The following is an 18965-nucleotide window of genomic DNA, read 5'->3' as shown; positions in this document are numbered from 1 at the left end:
TTGGACTTGGATTCAGGGAAGAAAGATTTCCATTTGAGTTTTCAAATAAAATTTTAATTCAAAAGTATTTGAGAATTGATTTGAAAATTTGTTTTTTTAATAATTATTTCCAAAAGGGTTTCAAACATAATCATAATTTTGTGACTTTTTTGTTGGGACATTGAATATTTAATTCGCATGTAAAGGTGCATCACAGATTTATGGTAGGAAGGTTGATTGGTGTTTGTAATGTGTCCAAACAACTACCAAAGACTTTAAATAAGTAAACCAATAGGAAATCCAAATATTGAGGAGGAATAAATATTGCAATCAAATTCAATTTTTTTTTTCTTTTTCATTTAAGGTTTGAAAAGAGCTGAATTTATATAATTATTCAAAATTTGGATTCTTTTTTTTTTTTTTGTATTCACACAAAATAAATAAGATTTAATTTTAAAAATAAATAATATGATATTAAGAGGGTATTTATTTTTTCAGTTTTTTTATTAAAAGTAATTTGTTTTTCAACCTTAAGTTGTTTATTGTTTCATTTTTTAAAAAAATTTAAAATATTTAACTTTTTCTAATTTTTTTTAATACTTAATAAAAATAAAATATTAAAAACCCAAGTACATTGTGGTTAGTTGTTTTTTGCTGTAATCCGATATTACCCGAAAATCATAACAGTTACACACTTACACTTACCCGTCAGCCCACTTTTAGAAGCAAATAGCAAAATAAAAAATATCCGTCTATTATTTTATTTCTATAAATATTTAATAACATTTTTTACTTTTAATTTTAATTAAAAAGTTTATTAATTAAATAATATAAGGACATATAAAGTAGCAGACACGTCATATTAAAGACAAGCACAATAAAAAAAAATGGTACAACAATCTCCACCACGCAATTCAACTGTATAAGTTATAACTTATAACCGTTAGGATCCATGTTTTCAATCTAACATGGACGGGAACAGAACTCAACCATGGGCTTAAACTAAATAGCATATCCTTGAGTGTCTGTTCCAAAAGTCCATTATCTTCACAATTGTGTTTTGAATCTAGTCCAAAAATTAAGATTTGATTCATATAAATTCACCATTTAAGTTTAAGAACTAGAGAAAATATGAAAATTAAAAAGAAGGATATGAATTTTTTATCTTTTCAAAAACAACTTTTATTGACTATGAAAAAAAAAAGTAGAAAAAGATTAATTTAAATTTTATTTCTTTTGTAAACCTCAATAAAATTTAATTTAATTTAATGATTTGAACAAAAATACACCGTTTTCTAAAAAATAAAAATAAAAATAATAATTATTATTTAAAAATCAAACATCTTAGAAAATATATATATGTTTAAAATTATATATATAAAAAATAACTAAAAATATGTCAAAATTATTTTTTTAAATGATATATTTTTAAAAAAAATTAGTTTTTTAAAAATAATAAAATTTCATAATAATTATTAAAAAAAATTAAGATGAAAATATTTGTCAAATTTTATAGTAAAAAATACTCAAAATAGTTTAAAAAAGTATATTGATCCCTTCATATTTTATATCATTTTCATCCATTATACAACATTTACTTATCAAATCTTAATTTAATCTTAATTTTTGTACCGATCCCAAAAAAACAAATTCTGCCTAACTTCTATCCATGATTTCCAACACGCCGCCTACCGTAAAAATTCTTCATTTGGAAATGTGCCATCTGGTTGCCAATGACGTGGCTGGTTCCCTTGCGTGTGAGGCAAGCTACTAATACGATAAATAGGAGGGGATCGTCGGAGGTTGAGCGTGTTCAAAATTCAAACAAAGAAGAGATTAAGATTGGAAAGAACGGAAAGAAATGGCTGCAAAATTATACGACACACAAGCGAAGGAATATCGGGATATTCGGCCGAGTTACCCGCCAGAGCTGTTTCAATTCATTGCTTCCAAGACTCCCATTCACGATCTTGCCTGGGACGCCGGCGCCGGCAACGGCCAAGCCACTATTTCTGTGAGTCTCACTCTCTCTATTACTCTATACACTTTGGTGGTGGTGGTTTTTAACCATCCTAGCACATTAATTGGCCAGGATACTTGTTTTGTTTTGTTATTTTTCAAAATTATGGATCAATTTGAAAAAAATCTTGGGTGTTCTTGGCATGACTTTGACGGCTGCCGCCCATAGATTTACTTGCAGAACCAGTCATGATGCTCGCCAGTAGCTAATAGCCATTGGCTAGTGACAAGTGTGGATCCCCGTAGGATACAATTGGAAAATTAATCAATGATTGTGACTGTTTCTCATTTTCTTCATTTATTATTATAAAAAACACTTTGAAGGGAAATGAGCTTTTGATCGAATAAAAATTAGGCCGCATCTGTTACTTGGGTGTGCCTAGCACACGCCATTGTTCTAATTAAAGTGAATTGCAGTTAGCTGGTATATACAAGAACGTCATAGCCACAGACACAAGCCAAAACCAACTGCACCTCGCGCCAGACCTTCCTAATGTTCGATACCAACAGACGACTCCTCTCATGACTGAAGCCGAGCTCCATCACAATGTTGCAACACAATCAAGCGTGGATGTCGTGACCGTTGCCCAGGCTTTGCATTGGTTTGACATTTCTGCTTTCTTCCAACAAGCGAAGTGGGTACTCAAGAAACCCCAGGGAGTGATTGCCGCATGGTGCTACACTGCCCCTGAAGTCAATGAGTCAGTGGACTCTGTTTTCAACAGATACTACCTCGAATCTAAGCCATATTGGGATCCCGCTCGCAACATCTTGGATGACAAATATAGAAGCATCGATTTTCCATTCATGCCGGTAGATGGAGAAGTCCACACAGGACCTTTCAAATTCAAAACAGAGAAATTGTTGGATTTGGATGATTACTTTGCATACTTAAGGTCATCGTCAGGGTATCAGATGCCGCGAAAGAAGGGTGTGGAACTTCTGAGGAGTGATGTGATTGAGGATTTCGAGCGTGCATGGAATGAAGATGGAAATGCTCATAAGATTGCAACTTTTCCCATTTATCTGAGGATTGGAAAAGTGGGTAACCCAAATTAAGAAAAGGAACATGCATGGAGAATTGAATTGTTCCATTATGATTGCACGTACTATTACGTGTGCCAAAATAAAATGAACTTATTGATTGTGATAGTTCTATTTTCAGCATTTGCTTCAATCACTAGAACATTTTGGTAAACATCCGATGCTTACAATGAATTATGTAATCACCTCAAGTAATGATGGTGTTTTAATTTGCGAGAATTTTGTTTTACACTTGAAAATTGAAATTTGGTCCAAATCCTTATATCTTTTATATTTAAGCCCAAAATCTAATAAAAGAGTGAAAATTAAGTTGAATTATTTTTTAAAATTTCTTGAAATGCCCTTGGCCATGAAAAATGAAAAAAAATAATGGACTTCCCACTTCTCTCTCATTTTCTCTTTTTTTATTCATTTTACTTTTCTCTCACATATTAATTGGTGAGACCATGTAAATTAATTCCTAGTTAAGGAAGTGTCACTATTTCCATCAATTATTTTTTTCTCAAAAAAATATTGAAAATCAATAGTTAAAAATGACTATTACTACATTTTTTAAGTAAATATTTTTTTAAAACCTCATAAAATATTTTTAAAAAACCTCATAAAATGTCTAAGAAATATGTTGTATCATAAGGTTTAAAGGATTTGATATACAAAAAGAACTAAAGAACCAATTAAAATAAAATGAACTAAATTCTGCAAGTTGATGATCCCTTGTTTAGTGATGTCTAACCATGTTACATTTTTCTAGTACCAATCATAATAACATACAACAAAGTGGAATTGTATTCAACATGAGATGCCATGATTGTTATCTTTCTTCCTTTTTTTTTTTTTGTTCTGTTTTGAACTCCATATGGCTAGTCAGAAAGGAGCATAAATGAGATGAATAGGTGTAATATATTTTATGCTGCTACATTTTATTTATCAAATTCTTCTTATTCCAGCTTAATTGCACTATGTTAGTTATTATTTATTTTCTTTTCCGTTTTCTCCAGCTTCCTAGGATGTTACAGCAAGATGCAATTGCACGCTATTATGGACTTGAGAAGGGACAAGTTGTGAAAGTTATTTATAATGGCGAAATTACTGGGTCACATGTTACCTACAGGTGTGTCTGGTGATGTATTTTTGTGCAGTTTTTCCTAGAGATGTTGTATAATGTTGTACTTTTCCTAATATGTATGCAGAATGATGGATTTGGGTAAAACCAAGGTAGTGTTAGTGTTAATTTTGTTGTTCTCCCGTCATTGCTTTATTATTTATATTATTTTTACCAGTGCAAACCAAATCACAAGAGGAAGAGGGAAGAATATCTGGAAGTCTAGAAGTATTGGGGGCATGTAAATACTAGGGATTATCCCACTGCTACCAGTGGGTGCAAATGGTAAAGAATAATCTTGAAGGAAAACTTGAGGTAAGCATTTCACTATATTATAGGCCCTTGGGAGGGTTAGACTGGTTGCAGGTAGGAATAACTGGAGAAGAGATGTTTGGAGAATGGTGGTCCAGAAGGGTCTTGTCTTCTGCAATGACCCTTTTGGTATTGAAAAGAACGTGTAATGCCTTTCATTTATTACTCCATAGTCGAATGATTCAATTTCCCCATTCACCGTGAGCAACATCCTCTGGAGCCATTCTAGGGTGAATATTTTTTCTATGAAAAAATAAAAGCTAATAAAGCATTTTGTAGGTCTTTGCTTATGATTTTAAACAAACCTACTTGTTCAAGGAATGAGGCATCATATTGGACATTGTAGGGTGGCACTCTAATAATCCCAAGGTTGGCTTGTTGTAATGCCAAAATACGTGGGGAGAAATGTCAGTGGCTAATCAATCCACAGGAATGACTTCTCAATCTAATTTTTAAGCAAAGAAGGAAATATACTGAGTGATGTTTGTTATTATTCACATTATGTTGTGGTGGTCACTTCTTCCTGGCCAATGCTGCAGCAATACCACCAGCAATGCCACCAGCAATGAGTCCTACAACAGCACTAGCCGTAATGCCTTTTCCAGTAACACCATCTGCATTCCAACATATGTCAGCATTGGAGCTCATTAGTTCGAAATAGGGGAGAAAAACTCTTAGTTACTGGCTATTACCTTTAGCAATCCGATCTTCAACTGTCTTCTTAAGGGTCAGAACCTGCCTAAAATCAGGCACAATCTACAAAACCAATAACGTCTGATATATGATTCGAAGAAGAGTGGGGGAAAAAAAACAGAAGGCAAGAAGACCCAACATGACTTATAAGTTGTTCAGAAAAAATGTGGTAACTAAATAATGATTTAAATGCACATCTGCTGTATCCAAGGTGATATGCTGTATATCATTGGGACTTTGGTTAATCCATTTCAGCAAATCTAGGACCCTTGTCAGCATAGAGATACAAACTCAACCAGCCAGAACAGAACCTAGGGAGAGCAGTGAGATAGGCTTTGTGATGGGAATTCATGTCCAAGAAAATTTAGATGATGAATGAGTTTGGTAGTCACATACAGTTCCACAGCCTTACAAGGGATGAATCCACCATTAAGTTGTTACAACAAGAAGTAACAGGGAAACAGAACAACTCATAATTTGCTTCCACCCTTAGAAAATTTGACAATAAACAAGTTTACCCCTTGCACAACATGATACAACTCGTTTATCAATAGAAAAAGCTCCAGGTATTAGGAAAACTAACAAGGCAAAAGCCTGTTTTTTAAACATTTGAGACTGACATTGACAAATAGATAAGGTAAATCAACGGATGCGCATGAAAGGAAGGAAAGAAAGGTGTTATCAACATTGGCAAGTGACGGGAAAACAGGACAAGTAATTTGCTTCCACCTTAAAATTTGATGACAAGCAATTTTACACATTAAAAAAGAATGGTTTAAAAACAGGAAAGATTCTATTTATTAAGTGGACATACCACAAGGGAGAGCCTTATTTTAGAAGCTTTGACGACCAACTTTAACTAATGGACAAATTAATATGAATTAGTGGATGTGCAAAAAGAATCTCATGCTGGAAACAGAGACCAAATTCGCCACTTCTGTAATATCCAACTTTAACTAATGGACTTACCACAAGCTGCCTGCTTTTACCATATTCGCCACTTCTGTAATATCCAACTGCCAGAAGATAAAGTTTCTCCCTCTTTTGCAATGGGCTGCTGCTACTTGCTAGAGAAGCTGCCAATTAGAATTTCTTAAGTTTGTAACAATGAACGCAGGAGAAAAATAAAAAATAAAAAACAAAAAACACCACTGCATTCTCTCAAGCCCACAGAGAGGAGCCAAGAAGAACATCAATAGCAGAAGACGACCTGGTTGCAAGATAATTCATCCAAAACAAATAGTAATGATCAACATGGGTGAGCAATCATGCTTTTCACCTATTCCTTTTCTTGGGGATGACTCTGGTATAAGCAACCCATGACTTGGGAGTAGAATGAAACTTCAGTAAGACCATTTATCATCAGATTTTCCTTTTAATATCCCAAAAGAAAAGGTTAGCTACTTTGTCGATCCAATTATCCTTCAAGTAGTGACTGGGGAGATTTTTTTGGCAAGAAAAACACTGAGGCAATACAGTGGCTGGATTACTTCCAACTAACAAAAACTTCATAAGGCAGCAACAAGAATGAAGACAAATTATTCAGAAGTATTGTGTAAAACCAAGGAATTTCACAGAGTAGCCAAGATGAGGATATTGAGATGAATGAGTGGAAAATATAGGGTATTAAAGTTTATCCTTTTTTTCCCTTCTTTTCCAAAGTACCAAATTAAAATCACACAGGAAAATTTCATAAATAGCTTACTAGGTGAACAGAAAACCAGATAACCAATCATGATTGTGGGACATGTATAAGGATGAATACAAAAACAGCAAAGTGATGGACTGATGGAGGATTAAGGCTCCAAAAGCTTGGGGAGAGAGATAAAAATATGGAGGCCCTGAATACAGCTAGCATTGATTATTACAAGTATAATGCTTGACTATTGAAATTATTGCAAGTATAATGCTTGACTATTACTTCAATAACTTTTTGGAATTGAATAGACTTTAACAGCTCTTGAAAGTAGGAGACTGGACCTTAGTCTTGAAACAGGAGGTTTTGACAACACCTGGTTGTAGGGGACTGGGCATTGTAAACCAAAACAATGAATATGGAATCAGTAAAAGAAAAAAGAACTAGGTTGTAAGATGAAAACCTTCAAGCATTGCGATCCCACGCTGTATATCTTCAGCTTGTCTAGAATGAACAAGAGCCCATGATAACCGCATAATGCATTCACTCTTGTGTTCCTCAGAGCCACCATTTGCAGCATCTGCCACCTCTTTTTCACAACCCTGCCAAATGCACCAAAATTTTCAAACCTTATGCAGAAGTTTGAAACAAAAAAATCAATTCTATGTTTGGATATGGTAGTAGGAAAAGTAATAGGTTGCTCTAACACATTGTGCATCTATTTGGTTAATGATGATGGTAGTAGTAGTAGTAATAATAATAATAATATTTGGGATACTTATCAAATGGACTAGCAGTAAAAGGCAACCTATGCTAGGGACTCAGAGTGCAACCTTCCCAAACTCATCTTGCTGAATCCCCACTTCTCACAAATTAAACAATTGAATTTAACAAGTATACTAAAAACAAACAAACAAACAAATAAATAAATAAAAATAAAAAGCAACCATCAAAGATTTTAAGAACAAAAAGTACTCTGAAAAAGTTCATTAAATAAAACCTATTCTTGATTGAAAAGAACGTCTAAGTAACCTTTAACCCTACCTTTTTGAGTTCGGATATAGAACAATAATACCTATATTGATGCACTCTTGTGAGGCTAAAGGTCCACTGACACCTAGTTAGCTGGCAAAATTCTAAGCTCCAGTTGGATCATAGAAGGTGTGAGGAAAAGGATGATTGAAAGTAAAAAAGAGATGAAAAATTAAAGTAAAATAAAAATTAAGTTTGAGCTCCATAAATCTTTTCTTTATTATTTCTCCAATTTATTTCCCTTTTATATAGAGAAATTAAGAATTTGAAAATGTATAAATCTCAAATAATTCTCATTATATTTTTCTTTTCATGTCTAATGGCTAACCAAGAAAGAAAATAAAAATAAACAAGTTCAACCTCACTATATTTTTAAATTTTATTTAGATTGTAAATTGAGAATTAAGAGTTCGAATGCATTGCCCTCTGCACCTTCCATTACTTCTAAGCAGTCTCTATCATTCAAAGAACCTTTCACAAAAATAATTAAACAAGTTCGCAAAGACAAATTACGAAATTCAGTTCAAAGCAGTAGTCAACTCTAGTTCTATTCCTATGCTTTCAATGAGATCCAATCGGGAGTATCAAAAGCTTCTTAACCCAAGAGATTAAAAAATACACATTAGAGCAATTTCATTGGAGAAAAAGACATCATAGATCTCTGAAAAAATGGAAATACTCACAGCGATTACATCACGGTCGCACCACGGGATCTGATCCCCGCCGCCGTCTAAGAATGCTCCGACGGACTCGAAGAACTTTCCGGTTTTGGCTTCCATAGACGTTTGTTAACTTGGCCAAGAAGGAAAAAGGCTGCAAAGAGGAATGCAACTTTTGGGGGGTTATTTATAGGTTTTCAGAACTGTGACTTTGTGGACCCGTGCCAATGGACATGGGTTGTAGAGCTCGTGTGACCGCGTACAAGGGGTTTGGGAAGTGAAGGAAAATGTGACTTCATGGGCGTATGGAAACATCATACACATTTTGAGATAAATAAACCCAAATTGGATCTTGAAAATTTCCAATTAAGTACCATTACATATTAGAGTAAATAATGAAAATCTCAATTTCATTATAAATGTTATTAAAAATATAAGATACCAAAAACTATTTATAATAAAGGGGAGAATTGGACTTTACACCCATTTGGTTTTGATAATTAATAAAAAATCATTGAAACACTCATAATTGATTGTAAGGAAATGAGATAGGAATAGATAAAAATACCATTTTGACTTACACCCATCGTTTTTGTCTTTATACCACCACTCTTTATATGTCACTTCCATAAATTTTTTATTATTTAATTTTTTTTTTATTTTTTAAACTCTTTTAAAAATAATTGAAAAATCAACATTATTTTCTAAAAAAATATTATATTAATGATTCAAAAACTATTTTGAAAAATACTTTTGAAAAAAAAATTAATTTAAATGAATAAAAATTATCTTTTACATTTTAGAAGTAAATAATTAAATGATTAAAACACTATTTAAAATAAATATATTTACTATTTTTTTCTTTTATACTAAAAAAGTTTTTTAAAGTTCATTTTTTTTACTATTATAAAATAAAAAAATTAAATTTTTTTAATCTTCTTCCTTTTTTATTTTAATAATTTTTTAAGTATAGACTTTTGGTAATAAGTTATATGAAATGTTGCAAATTTGTTTATTAATGAATTTTCTTAATAATTTGACTTAATTGAAAATTTATTGAAATTAAAAAAAAAAAAAAGAAAAAGGATGGATGAAGAGTTTTTATTTTAAATATCCAATTAAAATGTTTTCGTATTTAGAAATAGATTATATTAATACATAGTATAATAGAGATTGAATTTTTCTTATATAAAATGATTGAATGGTTTATTTATCCATTTTAAATGAAAATGGTAGTTAAAAATTGTATAGATTATGAGTTTGGTTTTAAATTATTTTTTTAACTTTTACTTCTTTTATTTTTAAAAATAATTTTTATTTTCTATATTGTCTCTTTTTTAAAATATGTTTAATTAAAAAGAAAATTATTTTTAAAAATGAAAATTGAATACCCTATTTAATACTTTTTTTTTTTTGTATGAAAACAATAAAAAATAATAAAATTTTATTTATTGATTATTCTTTTTTATTTTTTCTATTAGTTATTTTAATAATAAAATAAAAAATATAATATGTTCACAATTAAATAAATGAATTAGTCAATTGTATATTTTTTTCACAAAAATATAATATGTTCACAAAAAAAATTGCATTTAAGTTTTCCACTCTTTTTCTTAATCAAATTACTGAAATCATATTTAATTTGTATTAATGTACAAATGTATTCACTAATTGTACAAAGGAAATGCACTAAATGTATAAAGAGTGTAAAAGATTACCATTTATAAAATATTTTAATCGATTCTGAACCACTCATTTATCTTTCTTGTCACCCATGAATTGCATACCCATATCATGCACTTTATTTTACTCTCATATAGAAATTCTGATACTTTCCCAGTAATGATATTTGAGGAAAAAAATTTAACCTTAATTCATTCACCATTTTCTCAACTAAATCATTAGAAATATAGTTAACACACGTACATGGACACATTACTTATGAGGGATATATTGCGTTATTGTACAATGGTGTAACACTAATTGTACAAGGGAAATGTACTAAGTGTACAAGGGTGTACAATGCTACCATTTGTGAAAGATTTTAATCAATTTTGAATCACTTCTTCATTTTCCTTGTCACCCATGAATTACATACTCATGTCATGTACTTTATTTAACTCCCACATGGAAATTCCGATACTTTCCCTAGTAATAATGTCTGGGGAAAAAAATTAGTCCTAATTCATCTACCATTTTCTCAGTGAAACCATTAGAAATATGGTTAACATACCTACGTGAACACATAACTTAAGAGGGATATATTGCATCATTGTACTATGGTGTTATACTAACTGTACAAAAGAAATGTACTAAGCGTACAAGGGTGTACAATGTTACCATTTGTGAAAGATTTTAATCGATTTTGAATTACTTCTTTATTTTTCTTGTCACCCATAAATTATATGTGAAATTTACACTACTGTACAAAGGTATTATACTCACTATACCAGACAAATGTACTAATTGTATAAGACAAAAATACTAACTGTACAAGGGGTGTACAAGGCTACCTTCTATGCAAGATTTCAATCAATTCTGAACCTTTTTTTTTTCTTGTCACCTAAGGATTAGACACTTTTACCCCACACATTCCTTCACCTAAAAATTGTTACAATTTGAAGGTAATTACATATTTCATTTGAGTAGTTTTAACAAATTTTTTTTTAGTACATTTACATATCAGATAAAGGAAAATTAACCACAATATTTAGGTACTACCTTTTTTGTGAAATCGTGTATGAGGAAAAAAAAAAGAGAAAATTATGATACATTTGCGTGACTTGATGATATCATGTTTTAATAATTTAAATCATGTCAAGTCCACATCTATTCCATATTTAAAAGGGTATTTTAATATTTTTCAAATTATTAAATTATAATACATTATTCAATTAAAAATTAATTATCACCATTAGTTAAAAGATGACCATGTTACAAAAGAATATATTAAGACAATATTTATGTATTATCCATAAAATAGAGAAAATAGTCAAATAATTTTCTATAACCTTAAAGATATTTATATAAAAAATAACTTATATATTAGAGAAAAAAGAATAATACTATTTTTTAAGGTGTTTAAAAAATATTTATTATGTATTTTGTAAGTTTGAAGAAAAAAAATTTATGAGGTGTTTAAAAAATATTTACTTAAAAAATGTAGTAATAATCATTTTTAACCATTGATTTTCAATATTTTTTTGAGAGAAAAATAATTGGTGGAAATAGTGACACTTCCTTAACTAGGAATTAATTTACATGGTCCCACCAATTAATATGTGAGAGAAAGGTAAAATGAATAAAGAGAGAGAAAGGGAAAGAGAAAACGAGAGAGAAACGGGAAGACCATTGTTTTTTTTTCATTTTTCACTGTCAAGGGCATTTCAAGAAATTTGAAAGGTAATAATATCCTTCGACTTAATTTTTATTCTTTCATTACGTCTTGAGTTTAAATATAAAAGATATAAGGATCTTGGGCCAATTTTCAAGCCCAATTAGATGTAAAACACAATTCTCCCTTTTATGGTTTTACTGAGTCCAGGTCCACGAGATTAACTCATCTCATTCAATCAATCTTTAATTCATAGATTTTTCGAGTATTTGAATCAACAATAGACCTTTCAACACAAACACAGAGGATCACAAATTCAAATCAATAGTGGAATTCTCTCCATTTAATGTAAGACCCTAAATAGCTCAATTTTTGCCCTATAGATTCTCTCAAATTACGATGAGTGTGATCTTAATGAAAATGGTAAAAATTGTTAAATCCAAGGAAATTAACCCACTTTATAGGCTCCCAATTTCACTACTGCCCGTGGACGAAATTAGCGAGTTAACTCAGCGAAGCCGTGGGTGCATCTCTGTCACTTTCTGGGAAATGGGGCTGAACGCTTAGGAACCCGATAAAGCCTTGCCCGGTTGCCCCTCCCTCGATTCATGGTGCTGACCTGCTTGCTGGGTGATTGAAAGTTGACCATGTCCCATGGTGTCTCCATGGGAGCCATTCTCGTTTCTTACTTCATCTATCAACAACTTCTGGACCGTTCAACATCTAAGGATTATTCTGTAATATGGTGGCCATTAAGGCGTAAATTTCTTGGGTAATTTAAATGTATTATCCTTTTAAATAATTATACAAAATGGACTTGCTTCAAAAAAAAAATTGTTTGTAATAAGAATTTAATTTCACCACATCATTAAAAAAGGACACAACCTTGTGGAAAAAATAAGTTATTTTTCCAAAAAAGAAAATAAAAAAAAAGGATAATGACTGGAAGTGGTCTCAATCAAGGCAATAAGTATTCACCCATTTAATTTTATCAATGTTATCTAGTAAAACTTTGCCATTCTTTTTATAGAGGAAAGATGAATTTATAAATAAGATTCTTGTAATGTGAGCTTGTTAGGGCAATGGGCCAAGCATATAGCAAGAAAACAAACATCACCTTGGAGTACTTAATCAGCAGCATTGAGTGACCACGAAGAAATGCAATGCATTTTACATCTAGATAGATGTATGTCAGATGGTCAGAAAAATAGATGAAAATAAAATATACTACAAAACCATACAAATATGCAAACTTGTGTGATCTGACAAGCCCTTCCAAGTCTCTGGCACACTGGAGGTGCCTGAAGAAGCAGGGAACGACAAAAGAGGAGTCAACCGAGTTGGCAGGTAACTATGGGGTTGGGGTTGGGGGTGGGTTCAGTGTACAGGTGAACTTAGAAAATGAAAATTGTTTGAAGTTGACATTTGCTCTTACAAACTGGAAAGTGGAATTGAGAATGAAGCCTCCAATCCATTGCAAATCAAAACAACTCAACCTAAGGATCAATTTGAAAATCCGGAAGCAATGACTATTTAATTTTGTTGTAAGCTATATCTAGCATGCATAGACTCTCATTAAGCCTTTCGCCTCAATTCAGGTGACAAACATGAATACCCTGAGAACACCTTTTATGGCACAGCCATATGGGCAAGCTGAATCAAGTTGTCCAACTTGCCCAACTCAATTTATTTATTTATTTTAAATATATTTTTTATAGGCCCAACTGATTGTCTACATAGAGCTGCAATCACATGTTCCCCCACCCAATACCTACCAACTGATTGTCTACATAGAACTGATTGTCTGCCTGCCCCGATTTGTAATCTGCATCAAAAAGGTCCATGCCAAAAAATAAATAAATTAAAAAATCCATATAGTAACAAGGTTAAAACCCTCGTGCACCATAGAGATATTCTTCAGGGAAATAATAATAGCACGCCTTCTTGACTCAGTCCTAATTTCTGTGTCTCAATCATTTAGGATAATGTTTGTGTGATCCGCACCCACCCATATCAATTATGCAAATGCTTCCATATAAATAGAGCTGTAGTCCATTATCACTTTCCATTATGGGGCCCAATGATTGATCCAATGGTAAATGGAAAAATAATGGAGTATAAAGGTTGTGATTTTCATGGCATTAAATTCTTAACATGACAACCTGAGCATATGTGTTTTACACTGGTCTAAACATTTGCAAGGGAATCCTTGACATCCCCATCAAAGACTTCTTTACATAGTGAGTTCATGACTAATTTCTTCACTACTTGGTAATTCCCCATGCATCATTGTCATATTGTTTTCATAGTGCTGGTGCATTCTCAACTTGAACATCAAAGACAACAATGTATAGCTGTTCTGCATGCACCCACACACAGAGAGCCAAAACTTTTCCTAGGTTATTGTCGTTTGCCTATGTACAAGTAAATTTCGGAAACATAAATATATTTGTGACTACCAAGATGTTATTTTGTAGAACACCTATGTTCTGTTGGAAGAAGATCCATGGCATACACATACGCGGTCACACGAGTTCTACAACCCACGTCCATTGGCACGTGTCCACGCGGTCAGAGTTCTGAAAACCTATAAATAACCCCCAAAAGTTGCTTTCCACTTTGTAGCCTTTTTCCTTCTTCGCCAAGTTAACAAACGTCTATGGAAGCCAAAATGGGAAAGTTCTTCGAGTCCGTTGGAGCATTCTTCGGCGGCGGCGATCAGATCCCGTGGTGCGACCGTGATGTAATCGCTGTGAGTATTTCCAATTTTTCAGAGATCTATGATGTCTTTTTCTCCAATGAAATTGCCCTAATGTGTATTTTTTAATCTCTTGGGTTAAGAAGCTGTTGAATTCTATAATGATTTGATACTCCCGATCGGATCTCATTGAAAGCATAGGAATAGAACTAGAGTTAACTACTGCTTTCAACTGAATTTCGTAATTTGTCTTTGCAAACTTGTTTAATTATTTTTGTGAAAGGTTCTTTGAAAGATAGAGACTCGATATAGATTAGATGTCGTGTTTAATTATAGTTAAGGTTATCGATTCTTGTTTGGTGGAAACTAACCTTTATACTCGGCTTGTATCGTGGAATACTAAGGAAGATAGAAGTGGAGTCTCAATTCTCTTCTTAGAAGTAATGGAAGGTGCAGAGGGCAATGAATACGAACTCTTAATTCTCAATTTACAATCTAAATAAAATTTAAAAATATAGTGAGGTTGAACTTGTTTATTTTTATTTTCTTTCTTCATTTTTTTCCCTAGCTCCTTCCTTTTCCTGGCACCTTTCTCTAATGCTCCATTTTGATATCAAAACGTACTTAGAAAGGAATCTCACAGATTCTTTGTCTGGTTAGCCATGAGACATGAAAAGAAAAATATAATGAGAATTATTTGAGATTTTATACATTTTCAAATTCTTAATTTCTCTATATAAAAGGGAAATAAATTGGAGAAATAACAAAGAAAAGATTTATGGAGCTCAAACTTAATTTTTATTTTACTTTAATTTTTCTTCTCTTTTTTACTTTTAATCATCCTTTTCCTCACACCTTCTATGATCCAACTGGAGCTTAGAATTTTGCCAGCTAACTAGTTGTCAGTGGACCTTTTGCCCCACAAGAGTGCATCAATATAAGTATTATTGTTCTATATCCGAACTCAAAAAGGTAGGGTTAAAGGTTATTTAGATGTTCTTTTCAATCAAGAATAGGTTTTATTTAATGAACTTTTTCAGAGTACTTTTGTTCTTAAAATCTTTGATGGTTGCTTTTTATTGTTATTTATTTGTTTGTTTGTTTTTAGTATACTTGTTAAATTCAATTGTTTAATTTATGAGAAGCGGGGATTCAGCAAGATGAGTTTGGGGAGGTTGCACTCTGAGTCTCTAGCGTAGGTTACCTTTTTCTACTAGTCCATTTGATAAGTATCCCAATTATTATTATTATTATTACTACTACTACCATCATCATTAACCAAATAGATGCACAATATGTTAGAGCAACCTATTGCTTTTCCTACTACCATATCCAAACATAGAATTGATTTTTTTGTTTCAAACTTCTGTATAAGGTTTGAAAATTTTGGTGTATCTGGCAGGGTTGTGAAAAAGAGGTGGCAGATGCTGCAAATGGTGGTTCTGAGGAACACAAGAGTGAATGCATTATGCGGTTATCATGGGCTCTTGTTCATTCTAGACAAGCTGAAGATATACAGCGTGGGATCGCAATGCTTGAAGGTTTTAATCTTACAACCTAGTTCTTTTTTCTTTTACTGATTCCATATTCATTGTTTTGGTTTACAATGCTCAGTCCCCTACAACCAGGAGTTGTCAAAACCTCCTGTTTCAAGACTAAGGTCCAGTCTCCTAGTTTCAAGAGCTGTTAAAATCTATTCAATTCCAAAAAGTTATTGAAGTAATAGTCAAGCATTATACTGGCAATAATTTCAATAGTCAAGCATTATACTTGCAATAATTTCAATAGTCAAGCATTATACTTGTAATAATCAATGTTAGCTGTATCCAGGGCCTCCATATTTTATCTCTCTCCCCAAGCTTTTGGAGCCTTAATCCTCCATCAGTCCACCACTTTGCTGTTTTTGTATTCATCCTTATACATGTCCCACAATCATGATTGGTTATCTGGTTTTCTGTTCACCTAGTAGGCTATTTGTGAAATTTTCCTTTGTGATTTTAATTTGGTACTTTGGAAAAGAAGGAAAAAAAAGGATAAACTTTAATACCCTATATTTTCCACTTTTTTATCTCAATATCCTCATCTTGGCTACTCTGTGAAATTCCTTGGTTTTACACAATACTTCTGAATAATTTGTCCTCATTCATGCTGCTGCCTTATGAAGTTTTTGTTCGTTGGAAGTAATCCAGCCACTGTATTGCCTCGGTATTTTTCTTGCCAAAAAAATCTCCCCAGTCGCTACTTGAAGGATAATTGGATTGACAAAGTAGCTAACCTTTTCTTTTGGGATATTAAAAGGAAAATCTGATGATAAATGGTCTTACTGAAGTTTCATTCTACTCCCAAGTCATGGGTTGCTTCGTGTAAATAACTTTAATACCAGAGTCATCCCCAAGAAAAGGAATAGGTGAAAAGCATGATTGCTCACCCATGTTGATCATTACTATTTGTTTTGGATGAATTATCTTGCAACCAGGTCGTCTTCTGCTATTGGTGTTCTTTCTTGGCTCCTCTCTGTGGGCTTGATGAGCTTTTGATATTACAAGTTAGAGAATGCAGTGGTGTTTTTTATTTTTTATTTTTCTCCTGCATTCATTGTTAGAAACTTAAGAAATTCCAATTGGCAGCTTCTCTAACAAGTAGCAGCAGCCCATTGCAAAAGAAGGAGAAACTTTATCTTCTGGCAGTTGGATATTACAGAAGTGGCGAATATGGTAAAAGCAGGCAGCTTGTGGAACAGTGCTTGGAGGTTTGGTCTCTGTTTCCAGCATGAGATTCTTTTTGCACATCCACTAATTCATATTAATTTGTCCATTAGTTAAAGTTGGTCGTCAGATGTTCTAAAATAAGGCTCTCCCTTGTGGTAGTCCACTTAATAAATGGAATCTTTCTTATTTTTAAACCCTTTTTTTTTAATGTGTAAAATTGCTTGTCATCAAAATTTAAGGTGGAAGCAAATTATGTGTCCTGTTTTCCTATCACCCAATGTTGATAACACCTTTCTTTCCTTCCTTTTATGCGCATCTGTTGATTTACTTTATCTATTTGTCAATGTCGGTCTGAAATGTTTAAAAAACAGGCTTTTGCCTGTGTTAGTTTTCCTAATACCTGGAGCTTTTTCTATTGATAAACGAGTTGTATCATGTTGTGTAAGGGGTAAACTTGTTTATTGTCAAATTTTCAAAGGGTGGAAGCAAATTATGAGTTCTTCTGTTTCCATGTTACTTGTTATTTGTAACAACTTAATGGTGGATTCATCCCTTGTAAGGCTGTGGAACTGTTATGCGACTACCGAACTCATTCATCATCTAAATTTCCTTGGACGTGAATTCCCATCACAAAGCCTATCTCACTGCTCTCCCTAGGTTCTGTTCTGGCTGGTTGAGTTTGTATCTCTATGCTGACAAGGGCCCTAGATTTGCTGAAATGGATTAACCAAAGTCCCAATGATATGCAGCATATCACCTTGGATACAGCAGATGTGCTTTTAAGACTATATGACATTGACACTTAAATCATTATTTAGTTACCACATTTTTTCTGAACAACTTATAAGTCATGTTGGGTCTTCTTGCCTTCTGTTTGTTTTTTCCCCACTCTTCTCCGAATCATATATCAGATGTTATTGGTTTTGTAGATTGCGCCTGATTTTAGGCAGGCTCTGACCCTTAAGAAGACAGTTGAAGATCGGATTGCTAAAGGTAATAGCCAGTAACTAAGAGTTTTTCTCCCCTATTTTGAACTAATGAGCTCCAATGCTGACATATGTTGGAATGCTAAAGATGGTGTTATTGGAATAGGCATTACGGCTACTGCTGTAGGACTCATTGCTGGTGGCATTGCTGCAGCATTGGCCAGGAAGAAGTGACCACCACAACATAATGTGAATGATAACGAACTACCACAATGGCATCCTGCTGTTTTCAATTTTCCCTACAAGGATCCTCCAAATAAGCATAGACAGTAGAAACAAAACATCACTCAGTATATTTCCGTATTTGCTGAATTAGATTGATAGAGATGAGCGTTCCCTTCATTATTTGGGTTGAAAGTTAATAACTATTGTCATACAATGGAGTTACAGATATAGTACAGCAGCATTTGCCAACTTGTTCGTTTGCAGATAGATTGCTCTCATCATCTGGAAGGCCTGTCATGGGGATTCCATTTCTTGTATGTAGGCGGTAACAAATGTACTCTGCTTAAAAATTAGATTGAGAGGTCATTCCTGTGGATTGATTGGCCACCGACATTTCTCCCCACGTATTTTGGCAATACTACAAGCCAACCTTGGGATTATTAGAGTACTACCTTACAATGATGCTTCATACCTTGAACAAGTAGGTTTGTTTAAAATCATAAGCAAAGACCTACAAAATACTTTATTAGCTTTTATTTTTTCATAGAAAGAATATTCACCCTAGAATGGCTCCAGAGGATGTTGCTCACGGTGAATG

General features: G+C 32.8%; 3 protein-coding genes and 1 long non-coding RNA gene across 5 annotated transcripts; 3 read left to right on the top strand and 1 right to left on the bottom strand.

Annotated features, from left to right (window-relative positions):
* The first annotated feature begins 1793 nt into the window (after nucleotides 1-1793).
* LOC117919883 (putative methyltransferase DDB_G0268948) lies at nucleotides 1794-3261 on the top strand. The gene is made up of 2 exons (XM_034837167.1): nucleotides 1794-1993; nucleotides 2416-3261. The coding sequence occupies exons 1-2, from the start codon at nucleotides 1841-1843 to the stop codon at nucleotides 3055-3057; spliced, it is 795 nt and encodes a 264-aa protein (XP_034693058.1). The 5' UTR covers nucleotides 1794-1840; the 3' UTR covers nucleotides 3058-3261.
* Nucleotides 3262-3881: 620 nt separating this feature from the next.
* On the top strand, nucleotides 3882-4734 carry LOC117919944. Its single transcript, XR_004652158.1, has 2 exons — nucleotides 3882-4153; nucleotides 4323-4734. It is a non-coding gene; the product is annotated as an uncharacterized LOC117919944 (long non-coding RNA).
* Nucleotides 4735-4765: 31 nt separating this feature from the next.
* On the bottom strand, nucleotides 4766-8705 carry LOC117919943 (mitochondrial fission 1 protein A-like). Of its 2 annotated transcripts, XM_034837255.1 has the most exons (6): nucleotides 8501-8705; nucleotides 7249-7387; nucleotides 6119-6225; nucleotides 5964-6008; nucleotides 5149-5212; nucleotides 4766-5070 (listed from the first exon to the last, which is right to left on the bottom strand). In XM_034837255.1, the coding sequence occupies exons 1-6, from the start codon at nucleotides 8594-8596 to the stop codon at nucleotides 4970-4972; spliced, it is 552 nt and encodes a 183-aa protein (XP_034693146.1). In that variant the 5' UTR covers nucleotides 8597-8705; the 3' UTR covers nucleotides 4766-4969. The 2 variants fall into 2 exon arrangements, with proteins under 2 accessions (XP_034693146.1, XP_034693147.1); XM_034837256.1 differs by lacking the exon at nucleotides 5964-6008 and having other exon boundaries at nucleotides 4790-5070; nucleotides 8501-8701.
* Nucleotides 8706-14376: 5671 nt separating this feature from the next.
* On the top strand, nucleotides 14377-18754 carry LOC117920463 (mitochondrial fission 1 protein A-like). The gene is made up of 5 exons (XM_034838011.1): nucleotides 14377-14562; nucleotides 15911-16049; nucleotides 17136-17257; nucleotides 18146-18209; nucleotides 18291-18754. Exons 1-5 carry the CDS (start codon nucleotides 14470-14472, stop codon nucleotides 18374-18376), a joined length of 504 nt encoding a protein of 167 aa, XP_034693902.1. The 5' UTR covers nucleotides 14377-14469; the 3' UTR covers nucleotides 18377-18754.
* The last annotated feature ends 211 nt before the right edge of the window (nucleotides 18755-18965 follow it).

The sequence above is a fragment of the Vitis riparia genome, chromosome 8 (assembly GCF_004353265.1).
Source record: "Vitis riparia cultivar Riparia Gloire de Montpellier isolate 1030 chromosome 8, EGFV_Vit.rip_1.0, whole genome shotgun sequence".
Classification (NCBI taxonomy): Eukaryota; Viridiplantae; Streptophyta; class Magnoliopsida; order Vitales; family Vitaceae; genus Vitis; species Vitis riparia.
Note: the sequence above shows the minus strand (reverse complement) of the source record. Positions and strands in the feature narration are given on the sequence as shown.